At 41.4% G+C, this 17,334-nt stretch overlaps 1 protein-coding gene across 1 annotated transcript; it reads left to right on the top strand.

The window, feature by feature from the left end:
• Positions 1-262: 262 nt before the first annotated feature.
• armc2 (armadillo repeat containing 2) lies at positions 263-16,563 on the top strand. Its single transcript, XM_034528381.1, has 18 exons — positions 263-378; positions 1,270-1,573; positions 1,680-1,752; positions 2,095-2,260; positions 2,766-2,892; positions 5,444-5,511; positions 6,202-6,309; positions 7,315-7,490; positions 7,611-7,713; positions 8,071-8,285; positions 8,980-9,125; positions 10,507-10,606; positions 11,886-12,216; positions 13,812-13,931; positions 14,071-14,184; positions 14,623-14,755; positions 15,128-15,282; positions 15,535-16,563. Exons 2-18 carry the CDS (start codon positions 1,356-1,358, stop codon positions 15,666-15,668), a joined length of 2,487 nt encoding a protein of 828 aa, XP_034384272.1. The 5' UTR covers positions 263-378; positions 1,270-1,355; the 3' UTR covers positions 15,669-16,563.
• Positions 16,564-17,334: the final 771 nt, after the last annotated feature.

Genomic DNA, 17,334 nt, shown 5'->3' with positions numbered 1-17,334 from the left:
TGAATTTCATATGTAGCAGCTTTAAGACTTACTTGACCACGTGTCCTTCAGACAGAGGGCCTGTATTCATCAGGGCGACTGGTTACACGTCTCAGATCAACACATTTCCTTGAAGAGAAATCATTACACTCAAATGTTCCGTGGAAAGATGAAGTTCATCTCCAACCTTTATCCGCACCTCCAGTAAACGCGCGTCACCGAATCGCGCGAGACTGCCGTTCAGAGAAGCTCGTGCACGTCGGACTAGATTGCTGGAGTCTGCAAGCTGGAAAACATACACGTTCAACAAGTTGCTGGGGTTTTAATTGTTTGTTCTCTTCTTCTGTGGAAGCCGAGTTTGAGATCTGGAGTGATAACTGTAAAAGAGTTAAAACTACGGTAGGTTTTCTAGATTGCTTTATGATCTGTTCAACGTTATGAATATAAAGCCGGTTTCTCACGGCCGCTCGGTCTGGTCATTTAACAGGTGGGTGCACTTATTACAGGATGTACGTTTTCATCTGCTCTTATATGGAATAATTACAAGTTTAGATCGGTTGTTTTATTTCTTGGGTTTGTTGTCTAAACTGCCATAGCGGTACTTGGTCACCATGGAGACGGAACGTGAACGCGCAGGGGTATTTCTCATTCGCTTAAAAAACACCAGATCTAGTGAGTGGAGGCTGTACTTTTGTATTTATTCTTTAAGTAAGCAAATTGAGAACTTTATTATTTGGTTTCTATTGCATGTCATTACCGTGAACAACAATCAGACATGCTGATACATTTTTGCAGCCAGCAAACCATCATTAGGATGTTCTTTGCGGTTCTAGAAATATTATATTTGGACTCACTGTTTACTTGAGTACTTGGATTTGTTGCTCGTTTATACTCGACCACATTTCATCTGACAGTTATAGTTAGTCGTTACTTTGCAGATTAAGATTTACATGCATTATATGCAGTATGTCCTACCAAATATGATGCATTGCAATAAAATGTAATCATTATAACAACAATTTGCTGTCTAATGAGTACTTTTACTTTGAATAATGTTGGTATATTTGGTATACTTTTACTAAAGATTGAATGCAGCACTTGTATTAGCCATAGAGTAATTCTACATTGTATTGCAACTTGAGATCACTCAAAGGATCTGGATAACTCTTTCATCCCTGCTTGCCAAGCTTCAAATGTTATTCATTGCAACCTCATATGCATGTTACGCCTGCTGTTCATTTTCTGTTCTGGCATCATCCTTATTTTCTGTTTCCAACTGTTTCCCATCAGTGTGACACCCTGTAACCACCTGCATAATGAAATCAAACCACTGAAGTCATTTGCAGACCGTCTTGGCAAATGTCACATAAGCCTAAATGGCCTCTCTGGAAAGAAAACATGAGGCTTGCAGCCCCTTCATTCCACGACGCAATGCAGGGAGGAAAACAAGTGCAGAGATCGTCAGTGAAGTCAGACGGTCCCTGCGAGTCCAGTCCACCCAACGGCCATTTACTCCCAGAGATGGACACCGGCAACTTTTTGGAAAAAGCTCTGTTCGCGCTGACTGCGACAGCAGACCTCCATCTACGTTTAGGTTAGTTACAAACTTGACTTAAATCTCTTTCTTTTTAGGTTCTGAGATCAACTGTGGGTCACATGTGACTCATAGAAGTAATTCAACTCATTGTTTCACTCCTCAGTCTTCATGCTAAACATTTTGATGCACCTGACTCGAGGCCAGGTTCAGGGACACGCCTCTCTCCTCTAGAGCATGTAAGTTATGTCACACACACACCTATATAGTTCAAATAGTATTTAAGTTTCAAATTGAGGTGTTATTTGTTATAACATATTTGCATCTTTTGATACTATGAGCATTATTACCATGAAAACTGACAAAAAGGATGAGGAGGAAACACACCTCTGTACACCAACATGAAAGCAAATTTGTTTTAATAAATGGTAATATAATGTTAATATATATGAAGGGAAAAAAAGAATACATTAGTAAGCAAAATAGTCTCATTGTAGACATAAGAAGCTTCATTTGTGGATTCAAGTTATGGCTAAATGTTCACACCATCATATTCCACTAATGTGTTTGTGTGGTACCAGAAGCCAAAGTTTCCAGTCCCCTGTGATGGTGAGGATGCCTTCACGGCCTTTCCCAAAAACCCCAGCGCCCCACTGAAAGGGAAGAAGGGGCTGCCAGGGACGCGGGCACGCCTCCGCTGTGCTGGATCTCTCACCGCGTTGTCTCCTGTAAAGGGACACAAAGATAGTAAGGAAAAGATCAAAGTAAAGTCCTTTTGGAAATGATCCATGTTGTGCTTACATTACAAGGCTAATAAGAGAAGGTGTTAGATGGTGCATTTGTTAAACAGATAGAAAAGAAAAACAAAAACTACACTCCGTTTTTTACACTCGTTGCAAGAGCAGTATTCTCAAAGGGAAAAGAGAGGAGCCATTCATGTCCTGACATTATACCTGATTTACGATCTCTGTGGTTGGGCTGGGTGAAAAACGTGATTTACTGCTGCTGTTTTTAAAGAGAAATGAGTGCTCTCGCTCTCTCTCTCTCTCTCTCAAACCGTGTCTTACAAATCTAATTTTCTGTTTGCTGAGGATGTTCAAAAGCATTGACTGGATTTGTAAATCTTTGAATTGAGTGCATGTGCATAAATAGTTTACAAACATTCTCTCAGATCGTGAAACAAGCACCAACGTTACTGCAGCATATGGCGGCAACCTGTAAATAACGTGCCACATCCTTTCTGTGTGTTTAGTGAAAGAACGATTAAATCCAGGCCCGGGACAAAAGCAGCCGTCAGCTAAACAACTCCCCAGTACAGACCGCACTGAGGTCTGCAGCGGTCCCCACAAACCAGGCCCACGCAGAACAACAAGTGAACGGTACGGAAAGGCCTCTTTTTGACTCTGTCCTTCTCTGTCACCTCCCCACCCCAAGTGACAGTGCAACAATGACTTGAAGATTTATAGGCACACAAAGGTTGCAGTGGTAGCCATTACAAGATAGAGTTGATTGTGCCTCCCATTTTTGCCTTTCATTAAATCCTCCTCCTCCTCCTCGCTTTTGTGCCTATGTTTTTGCGTTTCCCGTTTTGGGCCAGAGGAAATGATAACAGGAAATACCTGATATCATCATAAGTGTTTGTGGTTTTGCGCCATGCTCAACACAAGATCCAAACGTTAACAACAATTCAAACACAGGCTTGGAAAGTGTTATTGCTCTCATATTGATTGACATATCTTTTATATTGTTAAGCGACACACTTTACACAAACTCAAATCCATTGTTAATTACTGTGTTTTATTTGAGATACATCCAGCTACCATCACTGACAGCTGAGGAAGTCAGTTAGACCAGCAATGGTGTCAATTAATATTTCAAATTCTTCAACTTTCAACCACATTTTAAAGCCTCATATTATTTACTGTGTACACTATATCTTGGTCACAGTGAAATCCAGCTCCATTTTCAGTGAAACTACCTCTATCTGTCATTACTATCATGTGTCAGCTTTTACACTTTCACAGTACAGAAACATTAAAAGCTCTGCTTTTTTCTGCCGACCTCATCAGCTGCGTGTCAGAATGAGGGGCATAATTCTGGGCGTGACGTCGGGGGCTGTCGCTACAATCCATCCGCCTATCGATTGGGTGGCGCAGCTGAGGCTGGAGAGGGGGAACGGACCATAAAACACTTTTACAGGAAATCTGGGCTATTGCACACAACCTCCTCACCTCCTCCCTCACAAGCCAAGTTAACATGCAATGTGTATGCAACTTGTTGCTAAAAAAGATAATTCCCAAGTTCAATTCATGATTTAAGAAGCTAAGATTAAAGACTTCTTGATTGGCATTAGGTCAGAGTTTTTGAACCACTGTTGTTGCAATGATCTACGAAAAAAAGGTACATTAGCCAGAGGCAATCAAAGAGATAGTCAAGACACAAGTACATGGTCTGCAAGTGAAAGTAGACACAGCATGACAGATTAATATGATGAGTTGGATGAGATATAAAGATAGGGGAGATTAAACATCCACTAGGTTATTTTTCTCCAATAAGCCAGAGCTTTATAGCTCCAAATGGCTCTCTATTAGATTTGGGTGCCCATCTGGGCAAGGCTGGCAGCAGCGTGTGTTGTGACTGCAGTGCACTGGCCAGGCCGAAGACAGGGATGAGGTCATGTCTCAGAGAATGCGGTATCGCACAAAGAGGCCTTATTATCAGGCTCTTAATCCTATCATACAGAGCCAAAGCCCCCTCTGACATTCACTGCAACATGCCTTGGCCAGCTCCCCTGCTACATATGCCACTTTATACCAATCATTAAAATCTCCACCAAAATTAAAGTGCACTCTGTCACATACTGTATATTAATAATGCTAATGTGATCAAGCAACGCCTACTGGTGATGCTCGAATGGAAGGAAAAAGAGACATTTTTACAATAGCTAGGGACATTTTTGTCTCATACCTGTCAGCAAAACCATGAAATTAGGCTCACTTGAGTGTAAAAGCGTAATAAGCTGAGAGTCAGCCTTTTGTACTATTGTCATTGCAGAAGCTTCAGAGTCCTGATAACATGATAATGTCTGTCTTTGACTGGAGTGATTACCCTTTTCCATTCAATCTTGTGTGTGGGATTTGTGAAGTCAATCTTACAGTGATTAGGATGACTCATCATGCTACTTGTGTTCATCAATCTTTTCTTATTCGTAGTTATTCTCAGTTGGTCACATAGTAAGTAGTCATAAGACACACTACCTGTTGTGTATGAGTCATTCTCTTTGTATGTGCAGACTTAACAGGGACCACAACACAGCACAGCGTGACAAGGGGTGTGTTTTTGAAGCACTTTACGGTCACTGCACAGAGGCGGTGAAGCTGTGGAGACGGCTCACAGGGACAAAGCATGAGCAGCTTTAACCAAACTGCCCATGAAGCTAAGATCTTAGTTCCTGTCTGTTGGGGATTGCAGTGTGTGATGCACAGCGCTACACACGCCTGCACAGACATATAGACTCACACGCACACAACAATTTACAAGCAATCACACACAAACAGACACACGCATGTATCTGCATGCTAACGTCCAAACACAGACACTCAGGACAGATAACAGCGCCTGCACACTAGTCTCAACCTCTGCTGCAACAGGGACACCTGGTGGCTCTCGATGAAAATACACCTGTAGCCTTTTTGACCGAGTATAAAGTCAGCAACTTTGAATGGAGATGTATTCCATGACACAATTCATCCTTTTCATTGTTTTAGTTGAATTTTGTCACTATTATTTTAATGTCCACATGAGCCAGAGCTCCCAAAGTCAATAATAAAAAAAAACTCAACTAGTCAGCAGTCACATACTGTGACTAGTTACTGTGACACAAAATGTGAAGTAACTCGACACTCTCTTTGTGATTCTTTGTGTCAACAGAAGAATAATGCAGCCTGGTGTGGACTCAGACCTTCGACTCACAGAGTGCACAGAAGGACTGAGAACAGGTTTGTCCAGATATACTAATTGAACCTCTTTTGAAGCTTTTTTCTTTTAGATATTTAACATGAATGGTACATTTTGTACAGCGTATAGAATAAATATAGTTTCAACGTTTCCTGAAATACCACTCCAGCATTCTGTTATTTTGCATCATAGTAATGTCTTTTCTTTCATGTCCATTGCAATCAACCTAAGTGTGTCTAATTATAATAAAACTTGTGCCCAGAAATAGGATTTCACAAGTAACATAGCCACACTTCTCCCTCCGTAACTTAACACCCCTTCTCGAATGTCAAACTTTGATTGGTGTTGTTGCTAAGAGCAACCAGCCAATCGCGGAGAGAGCTGTTGGTTTGGGCAACAACAGTTTCCTGCATCACACCAAGAAAGGGGGTATGCAAATTAAACAAAAAAGCTGTATGAGGTGTGAGTTTGCAGACATGCGTGTGTGCATAAACACGTGCTCACACTTGTACACGTGCACAGACTCAAATGCGCACACGCAGACTATTTCAGCACAGAAACAGAAGTCAGAGGAAGTATAACTGTGGATGGCGACCTTTCATTGTGGCACCAAACTTCCTGCTGTTTTATTTTAAGTCGGTGAACTTGTGAACTGTGCTCGCCGCTCATTTTTACTGCGTGCGTTTGGATGTGGTAATTGTCTGACTTCAATTCTTTTTTTCACATTTCAGAGCAGGGGAACAGAGAAAACACAACAAGCACAGAGGAGGATGCAGAGTCACTGGTGTGGAATAATATGATTGCTCCTCGTCTCCAACAACTAGAGAGAGTGGCTGCAGGTAGTGTGGGCAATGCAATCAGAAACCCAATACAATAAGTGCAAACATGTGACACTCACAGTATCTCTTTTCAATATTTGTTTTTTTCCTTTTGGGCCAATGAAAGTCTCTGAGATAATGTTGGTGCAGTGATTCTGGTCTTTTTTTTATTAAAGGTGAGCTTTGCTTAGTAGTGCCTAATTCCTCGGTTTTCTTATTACATTTCATTCTCAACAGGTTTTTCACATTGTCAGATAGTCTTGCAAAATGAAAAAGCACTGTCATTTCAACCACTGAAGAAAGGCAAACAAAATAGTAATTTGTTTGGCATCCATGCAGAATTGTCTTAGCCTGAAACTGCAGTCGGGCAGCCATGAAATGAAATATATGGGTGTAAATATTTTAACACTCTACAAATTTAATGGAAAATTCATTTGAAAGATAAATATTAAATATTTATTGTACCAAGTGCCTTTTGGCTCATGCATAAAACACCTTTCAGATTCAGTGGGAAATGGCAGTAAAATGTTGAGAGTGAGACTGCAGCCAACCTTTTTTAGAAATGGCCAAATCCTGTTATTTATGCAAGGAAAACATTTATTTAACCTCAAAAGCAAGGAAAAGACTCCACCCTTTCTCTTCCTCTGCGTCCAGATCACAGCTGCTGCCTGTTGCAGAATTGTTCCCCTGCATTTGACCACTGAAACACAAAGCTGCTTCTTAGAAAAGGGAGGGGGAATGTTATTTTATTGCTGACCAATGCATTATTGATGTTGAAGATTTTACTTCAAGTTCCTCATGCTAATGATAAATGTACACCATGCAGTAGAGCCCGAGCATATTGCACATACATACCACAAGATACACAAAACATCACTCCTCTGCATTTATATGGATACACACTTGCCAACACACACAGGAAGGTGTTTTCATTTTGGGATGTTTGCTTTCTCTGTGAATGTTTGAGACGGTGCCCTGAATTTGACATGATTTTCTTTTGCAATATCTGGCTTCCTGCGATGCCAGCCAGCTCGGTGGATCGACTGTGTGATTTGTGTGACGGTCTCCATGGCACCTTGGCAGAAGCGGACATGCTCGGCCGACACTGTAAGAGGAGGTCAGGGATACTTCGAACACTGTTCCGCCTCATCGACCTCAACTCTGCCCAGCTCAACCTGCGCATCGCCACGCTCTGCCTAGCTGTGAGTTGTCTCTGTCTACGTGGGGGTCAGCATGTTAGCCCCTAAGTCGCTATCACAAGGGCATATGGGCACTAAATACTAAAGGTTGTGTGATTTATTTTTTGGCATTTTTCTCTCTAGCTGTGTGTCAGTGGGAACAACCTGCTCAACATCTGTAAGCTCATCTTCCAGATCAGCCGCAGTGAAAGCAACGACCTCCTCTTCCAGAACGACTCGATCATAGGTGAACGCTATTCCCCTTCACGATGATTGAGCTTCGGTTTCCTATTCTGTCCCAAGATATTTTGTGTCATTATAAAGAAAACACAATGTTAAATAGTCTACTTTCTCTGTTGGCTAATGTAGATTTCCCCACTATTTGACAAAAATGTGTTTGTTTATGTCTGCTATTAGAGCTGCTCCAAGAGCACAATGTTCTCGGCTGGCCTGGAGTGTACTTTAATCTGTCTGTTATATATATGTTTGGATATATTTGTGTCTGGTCATTTACTACGGAACCTCTTTGCCAGGTCCTTACAGATTGCTACTGTTTTTCTCCTCAACAATATGCAAAGTAACATCAGATCTTTCTTGTGTCTAGAGTCCTTTCTGGACATTTTGAACAACGAGGATGTGTCCTCATCTGGAGAAACTCTGCTGTACTGTGCTGGGACTCTGAAATTTCTCTCAGGAAACAGTGCAATCCTCCGAATCCTGCTAGACAAGAACTGTGTTGGTGTGGCTCAGAAGCTCATCCAGAGGCTCTGTAGAGCTGAAGACACCAACTTCACAATAGCAGGGCACATCTTTGTACAGGTGTGTGAGACTCAACACTGCTGATACAGTTTCAAAGGATATTTTAAATGGTTTTGAATGATTTATTAGACATTTGATGTAAACCCATAGCTTTTGTAGGCTTACCGGTGGAAGCCCCTACTCCTGTCTACTAAATAATACATACTTTCTTGACAGTTTGATTATGCAAGTTAAAAAATCTTACTACGTCAATATAATGGAACACAATTTAAATAATGTGCATCATGTGTTTGTTGGATGATGTAGACTTTTCCACTATTAGACACAAATAGTTTTGTTTATGTCTGGTAAATGTTCTCTGTGTTTGTGTGTTTTAGATGCATTTCATTCTAAAACACACAGTGCTTCACTCTTCCAAAAAATATTACTGCTAACTGCACAAGTTGGCTCAAATGTTTCTCTAACACAAATCATTATGCTGTGAGAGAAGGGAAATACACACACTTTCCAGAACGGTCAGTGCTGCCGTGTGTTGGAAATGACTGTTTCCCTTTTATGATAAAATGATTGATGTCCATACTGAATAGTTTCCGGTCACTCAGCTGTATGGCGTCCTGTACGGGCCAGCGGCCAACCCTAATGAGCATATGACCAACATTGTGTGTGTGGCCACAATACCACAACACTGAAACACAACACTGGCCTAAATAACAACACTCAAACCCTTCTCTCTGTCGACCTTTGACCCCTGTAGCTGACAGCGACCTTGAGGAACCTTGCAGATCACCCTGATTCCCGTCCACTCTTCATCTCCTTCTCTATACTGTCAGAGCTCTGTGTGGTGCTGCGTCATCACAGCAAAGACCCCGACATCTGCACCAACATTTCCAGAATATACAGGTATCCTACATGCAGTCCCATGAGCATCACTTCCTCCTTCTATCATCCTACTCCTCTCCTCAGCTCACTGACTAAGACCACCATAACCTGTGCCGTGAGTCCTTCATTCAGCTCTCATCCTTTAGTCTCTGTTTTCCTTCTAACCCCAGGAGGAACTTTGCTTCTAAACTTACCTGCTTTCCTTTTTCCTCCGACATTGAGCCTTTGTTGTAATTAGGTCTCACAAAACAAATGTTTCTAGAGAAACATAGCATTTGTCAAAGGCAAAGTATATATCTGTTTTTGTGTCTACATTGTAGGGTAGTGACACAGCTAGTTGCCAGTTGCTTTTCCAGTACAGTTCTGAATGTGCAAATTAGTTTAGTTGTAAAGATGTACATGCAAAGAAAAGGCTACTACATGTGCAGTTTAAAGTAAAGTTTATGTTAGGCCCTTTGGTCTATTCAAAACAAACACATATTTACTAGAACTAACAAAAGTAACTCAACTACACCAGTGAGGTGTTTTTAAGCAAATAAAAAGGCTGTGCCGACAGTTTACAAAAGGCACTTCCAAGGTTAGATTAATCAGACATAATTTAAAACTGGGATTTATGTGACTGTATATGCAGTTACTCAAAAAATACAAATAGACATAGTTTAAAGGGAGACGATGCAACTTGTGTCACAGTAGTGAAGCAGCAAAGATTCAGGTGAGCAAACTGACTCAGTAATGTCAGTTACACAGTTAGATCCACCTAAAGCTTGCCAACGCTAGCTAATATTAGCCAACACTACTGGCCATATCAGACCAAGTAAGGCTGTAGCAGCAAAACCATTGAGGAGACTGAAGTAAGCAATAATGCCTTTTATTGTTTGTCAAAAAATTTAACATTTAACTTTCAAGAAGAACAATGTGTTATTTCTTTCTTTAAGGCACACTATTTCACATTCTAATTGGAGGTGTTGAATTTAAGATGGAATTGTTCTTCACTGTTACTGAACCAGACAGACACCTGACTTGAGCTCAGCTGTTTTCTCCCTCATCATTCTACTGACATACTGCCCTTCTTGCTTCAAAATAAATGCACTAGGTTCCAGCTATACACTTGAGCTTTTGTCGAGGCACATGGGAGAATGGTTCAATGTAAAACCGTGCACATGGCTTACTGTTCGCTCAATAACATCTGATTTTAATAGCAAACAGACTGCAATGATGCTCTGAATCCCCATCTTCAGTTTTTCCCTCGAGGTAAGATAAGATAACGAAACCATGATAGGTAGATCCCAGTCCAGAGCTACTTATCCATTAGCAGTGTTGATTTAATACCTCCGTATTAAGTCAACATAGCAGTCAGTGAGTGGAACAGTCAGTGGTAATTGTTGTCCCGTCTCTCCCTCAGTAAACTCTCCTCTTACTCGGAGTGCCGGCTCGCTCTGGCCCAGACCCCCAACTGCTACCAACTATTTTTAGAACTGCTGAACAAACATCACCAAAAACAGGTGAGTCCGCGGGCCTCCTCTGGCATGTGTGTGTGTTTGTGTGTTTGATTCGGTGTGTATTAGAGAGAAGCGAAGACAAGATTTTAAGGCGTTCATGATGTTATCCGCCCAACATGTTTACCTCCAGAGCAAGTTGTTGATGTACCTCAAGTCCAAGAACATTGTGTCCATCGGCACGAAGCATTCGGGTCTCTTTATTGTGTGTGTTTGAACATTTAATCATCTCAGGAGGGCCTGAGTAAATCAAGGGAAGGGGCAGAGGGAGGGAGGAGAACAAGGAAAGAAATTAGGTGAGATTGAGTAGATAAATACAGTAGAGGTGATACAGAGGTTGAGGGGAGGAGTCATAGAAAAGAGGAATAGGAACAGAAGAAAGGGGTGGGACTTTGGCAATCATACATGACTGACATGTGTTTTTAATCTCACTGGAAATAAACACATGCCCACGCCTACAAATACACACATACACACACGCTGGGCAGTAATACATGTAATGAGCACCCAGTCCTGGGACAGCCCGTCCTGTCCCATTACCAATGTCACTTCTGGTTTATGAAAGAAAATAGTGTGTTGTTGTTGTTGGGATACAGGGTGTCATTTATCACTGTTTTCTCTGCAAGTGTGTGATAACTCTTTGAAAAGATAGGGCGTAGTTACCTTCAAACATGTCCACACAGCTAGGAACCCTTTGGGGGAAATGAGTGACACTTGACAGGCTCAGGTCAAGTGGCTAGATCTAATGTTGACAGTTTTTCATTTTCTGCTAAGAAACACTCTCAGAGGAGACCCTTTTTTTCAAAATATGCAGTGAATATACTCTATAAATATTTTATTATAACCATAAAGAAAAAATGTCAAAAGTTTGGTCCAGCTTTTTCTCTGTTTTGAATCATTTGGGCTGTTTACATCATCTTGAGCAGTGGGATAATAAACTAGTGTCAGGAGATGTTCAACTTAAGCAGAAGAAGACGGCAGCTGGCAACAGTTCAATGAGTTACTTAGAAATTTGGTGAAGATGAGCCGGGGTTGTGGATAAAAAGAAAAAACTTGTTAAAATACGCTCAAAATATATGTCCTGTACTATCTACATACTATTTTCCTCTGCACTGGACAAGTTAAAATGCTGTACGAGAAAAAAGTGTTTTATTTGTATAAAATGTTTAAAGTCATTAAGTAGCTTTTCCCAACGCAGTCTGGCCTTTCAGCAAAGAAAAGTTGCACAAAGATTTATATAGACCACTACAGTACTTACCGTTCACCGCTCACCGTTCTCTCACAGGATCTTGTTGTGCGCCTTCTTTTCATCGTTGGGAACCTCACAGCCAAAAGCGACGAGGCTCGATGGCAGCTCTTTCAGTGTGAGGGCTGCATGGACACACTCCTGCAGCTGTACGACACCTACCAGCGTAGAGACGACTCACCACACACACAACCACAGAAAGGTGCCCCTTCCCACAGCGAGCCTAAGGCCCCTCCAGGGAAAGTGCTGCAGGACGAGGACGTGCTGGTCAAACTGGTCAGGGTGCTGGCAAACATGTGCATCCACCCGGCTGTAGGTCCGGCTCTGGCAAACAACGCAACCTGCATTCAGCTGCTGATGGAGACACTTGGTGAGCAGTCAGTGTTTAAGTAATCTAATTAAGTTAAAAAATAGAAGAAGACCCAGTCAGTAGGAGATAACTTTTCTAGATGTGTTCTTATTGTACATGTTATATATATATGTCCTGCAAAGGGAGCAATGTGTGAAAATGTGGAGTTCTGAAGTTTAAAAATAGCTGTTTAGTGCATTGTGAGTACAGTATCTGCTAAGCTTCCAACCACTTCCCTTGTGCTGGGAACAAGACATGACTTTGGTCGAAAACACATTCCTCATTTGTCTGTTCAACCCATTGCTGGCTTTCCGTTCAGTGCTTTTTGTTCAATATGCAGCACATCCTCTTTTGGTTTACCTGTTGTTTCTTCAAGTCTGACAGAGCGACACGCTTTACTGCATTTGCAGGATGTTCTGTCACATCTCACAGCAGACTTGGTTTGTGTGTGCGATGTGGTTAGATGGTTTCAGGACAAGTTGAACTGATACGCAGGTGGTTGTGAAACTCTCGATGTGTCTGTTGCCTGCCTCCTACACACTCCATGGCAGTTGGCAGAGAAAATGAAATGGACACAACAGAGGTCAAATTAGAGAAGAAAAGTCAACTCTCAAAATAAAGAATGGTTTGAGATTCATGCCACAGAGTAAGATGATAAGTAAATTAAGTAACTGAAGACAGAATATGGAGTTAGTGTGAAATAGAAATAGAAAACAAAGTCTCAGTAGAGAAGAGCAGGGTTGACTGATCCTTGTCCTGTTTTGATCAACTTCATGACAGGCAGTGCCGCCTGACATTACAGAGCTATTGGGGGGCAACAAAGCAGCATTTCCAGTCAGAAACAAAAACTAATTTCAGTGTGACACACCGACCACAATATCCTCGATTTATGACTGACCACACGACATCTGCTGCTATATCAGGAGCAGACTCGGTTTCCAAGACGCTCGGTGTCACGTCTGGTTGAATTGGGTCACATTGACCTTTGTATGCCAGCTCATGATCAAACTGTCTATATCAAGCCCAAACCACAGATAACAGCTACTTTTATGATAATGTCACAGTGTCACATCAGTGTGGCCCAAGCTGTAATATGCAACGGCTATATTAATGCATGTATGTATCATATTTAAATAGCTCTATAATTGTTCTATTCATCTGTAAATTACTGATTAACTATTATTGTATTCACATTTGCATTGCAAATATATAAAACCAACAAATACAGTATACTGATAACCCAGTTTAAACAATCCATGTTAGAGTTGTTTGATGGAATAATAATCTGCTCTTACTTTATCTCATCCTCTTCATCAACATAAAAGGAAGCAAAGCTTTCACCTGGATTCACCTGGTTAGTCATTAAAAGAGGAAGAGCTGTATGTTTTTGTGTTTTCTGTGAATGTGTTATTGATAAGGTAATAGAAAGTTGTAACAACAAGTTTGGGAGCATGAATGCCTGTTCAGTGCGGATGCTCCCTCTGTTGGTTGTAATTTATACGGGAGGGTTTTTAAGGAAAAGTCTGAAACATCTAGTTCAAGATCTCTATTAAAAATGATGTTAATTCAAGGTTAAGCTTCGCAGTGATTATTCATTTTGTGTGTTTGTGACACAGAGCTGAGGTGTGTGCAGGAAAGCGAGGAGCTGTTGGTGAATGTGGCTGCCACCATCAACAACCTGTCCTTCTACCCGGGCAGCTCTGTATTCAGACGCAGTCAACTCACCATGGCAAAGTGTAAGACTAAAAGACTAAACATATTTGTTATGTGGAAAGAAAAATTAAAAATAACAGGTGTATTTTGCTGATTGTACACCTCCCCTCCCATATAACTGTCAAATTCCCTCCCTCTGCCCACTCTTTCTTTTTACTTCAGTGATGTTGAAGTTGGTGCTCTGCTCCAGCATAGACGCCATGCTTGAGGCCACCCGTGTATATGGAAATTTATCACGATCCAAGGATGTACGGGAATTTATCATGCAAAACAGAGGTATATGACAAACATCAACAGACACACACAAAGCACTCCAACATTAGACGATAATCATTCCCTATTTTGCTTCAGCCATAAAGTATTCATTAATTCTTTCTGGAAAGTTAGCTAAGAGTTGCCATTTTAGAATAAACAATGATCTAGGGCCTAACAACACACAGAAATGTATTTTAAAAAGGCGTATGTAAAATATGCATACATCTTATCATTTAAGCACAGAACTATACAGAATACTGAGTACCTTGACAAAGAATGCCCAGTACAGTACACATCTCTCCATACTGTGTCATGTTTAGGCTGGACTTATCTGCAAGGCCAGCTACAGTCAGTAGAAACCTGCCTGGTGACTCTGCTGATAGCTGCCCTCTTATCTTTGCCCTACTTTGTCTTCGTCTGCTCCCTCACATCCCTCTTTCTCCACTCTCTCTCCCTCAGTGCACCAGTTTGTAGTGACACTGCTCGACTCAAAAAGCACTGAGATGTGTATTTCAGCCTGCGGGGTCCTCACCAACCTGGCTCAGGACCCCCCCAACAGGGCTAGTCTCTCAGTGGAGGGGGCTACTGCCAAGTAAGGATTCATGCAACTCGAGATTAAGTGTGTGTGTGTGTGTGTGTGTGTGTGTATAAGAGCATACTGGTGCTCACAACCAGCAGCATATACATAACAATAGAAAATCAGTAAATAATGTATCATTTTGATATATCTCCATAATTATTGGATTCTACATGTTATGCCAGTGTGTCAGATTGGTTTAATTGTTACAAGGCAAACTTGTAACTAGCTTCTCACTCCCAAACACACACACACACACACAGTCCTCTTTCAGATGTGGGTCCAATGAAGTGGAGCTAATGCCCACAAACCTGCCGGTCATGTGAATCCCACTCCCTCGAGTCACGCCAGGTGTGTTCGCGTGTGTGTCTCTGTCTTTGTGATCAGGCTCGTGGACTGTCTGAGAGACTTCGGACCAGGTGATTGGCAGCTGGGGGGCCAGGTTTGTCAGGCGTTGTGGAACATGATCAGTGGCGGCTCAGAGAAGCTGCTGGACACACAGGAGAGAGAGTCGCTGCTGGAGATCCTCACCACATACTTAGGTTGGTACACAGGGTTATTTTGAATCCTTACATAACAAGAGGGAGACATGCTGGAAAGAACCTGCTCTCATTCACATCAGTAAGCCTCGGGGGAAAGGGAGGGACACACTTATTCCCACCGTCACAAACATAAAACCTTGCATGGTCACATCTGGGAGCTGCTTGAACACAAAACTGAGAAGTATTCAAAATAAACCTGAAGCCTCTAACTTCGCTCTCTCCTCCTCTGTCCACTCTTTTTAATTGTGTTAGATGAAGAGGAGGCTCTGAAGTGGATAGAGAATGAAGACATGAGGGACTTCCACAGGGCATGCTGGGAGTTAGAGTTCCTTCCTGTCGCTCAAAAACTGATGAAGACGCTCCAGCCTCCGGACCAGAGAGCCTGATTAAATACTTCACCCAGAGTCCGTAATAGCTGTTAAACATTAACCTGCATGGCTGTAAAGGTCTGCTGTTTCTTTTTCAAAGGGGGGGGGGCAGGTGATGCCAGTCACAGTGAATTATATCGCTACTTTTCAAGCCTAAAAAAAGTAGCCTGCTGTGGCATAATTCACTTCTCCGCTGTCCATCTACATGCTCAAGTTGGTTTCCTGTGCCTATTGATGGTATTTTTCATAATACAACAAACTTCAGCCAGTTTTGAGGCCTACAGATGGCCAGTGTGTCACATTCAAAACAATAGGTTGTGGTGGTTGATAAATGTAATTATGCAAGAAATAAGAAGCAGGGTGAATCTGTGCGAATGTGAAAATAATAGATTTTGTTTCAGTTTTATACACTTTTAGAAACAAGATCTTCATTTATTTATTATATTCACTCTTTATATTATCAATACCAGCTATTTGTATGCACTTTAATTTCTGTAAAACTTGCAGCTTCTGGGTACCTTCACATGTACAGGGATAAATTAATACAAGCTCTTTGCACATTTATGTCACAGTCAAGCTCGCTGGGTTGTAAAGGCTCTTTTATGCAAATGTAGTTTTGAAAACAGATGACTGTTCTAGAACAAGTGAATCTTTTATTGTCTATAGATTGTGTGCCATTGGAACTTGTACATAATAAAGCAGAAGTAGTTGGAAAACATGTTTGCTTCTCAAAGCCTTTATTATTACACAGATGTGCGGCTAGGCAGTGCTTACAAGTAACACCAAGTAGCCTTAAGTACAGCATTTCAAAATCACATCATTATTACATCGAAACAAATCCAAAACGGCACTTAATGTTAAAAAAAAAAAAGTTCCCCCAATTTTCACAATAGTGACATTAAAACAACCACAAGACAAGATGTTTCAAAGAACTCTAAACAATTCATTAGCCAAAGCTAATAACAAACATTGTTCTCTACATAGAATTTCTCAGGTTGATATGAAGGACAGTTGGCTCTCCGATATCAAGGTTAACTGATGTTTCCTATTCCATGTATAGTCTGGAATGCCACCGAAATGTGAAGGCAGTTTGGTCATAGAGTTCATGTTTCTCTCAGTGATTGTGTATGGGCAGACTTCTACAGCTTTGATGGGAAACACCGTGAGCTTCAGACAGCCACATCTGGGAAGTGGGGTTTTTTTCTTGATGAGGTTTGACATGGAGGCAAACAGGAAAGAGAGGTAAGGGTTCCTACAAGAAATTCACCCTTATCTTAATCCGAATGTTGGTCATGAACAAAGAGACACTTTGACCACAGGAACAAGGACCATTACCTGGTTCCCAGTGAGTCACATAGTTTGCATACAGTGAAATGCAATTCATGTGAAAGCCCCTGGACTATACTAATGGATGACGTCATCTTTGTTATCAAACAGCTGAGTGTACTTTGGGACATAAGGTGTTGGAATAACACCCCATGTCTTTTCATGAGTCATCTTGCCATGGGTTATTTAATTGCCGATACTTGTGAAACTGAGCTGATGGTGACACTGATTGTGCTTTGACTGTTTCAGCCTCTCCACATCTAATACAATCTTTTTAATGAAGCAGTGAAATTAAATTGTTTACAAGAAAACTACAAATGATACACAACAATTCAATATCATAGTTTATTTTTTTCCA

This window comes from Cyclopterus lumpus, chromosome 24 (genome assembly GCF_009769545.1).
Source record: "Cyclopterus lumpus isolate fCycLum1 chromosome 24, fCycLum1.pri, whole genome shotgun sequence".
In the NCBI taxonomy this organism is placed as follows: domain Eukaryota; kingdom Metazoa; phylum Chordata; class Actinopteri; order Perciformes; family Cyclopteridae; genus Cyclopterus; species Cyclopterus lumpus.
This window is presented reverse-complemented; position numbering and strand designations above follow the sequence as displayed.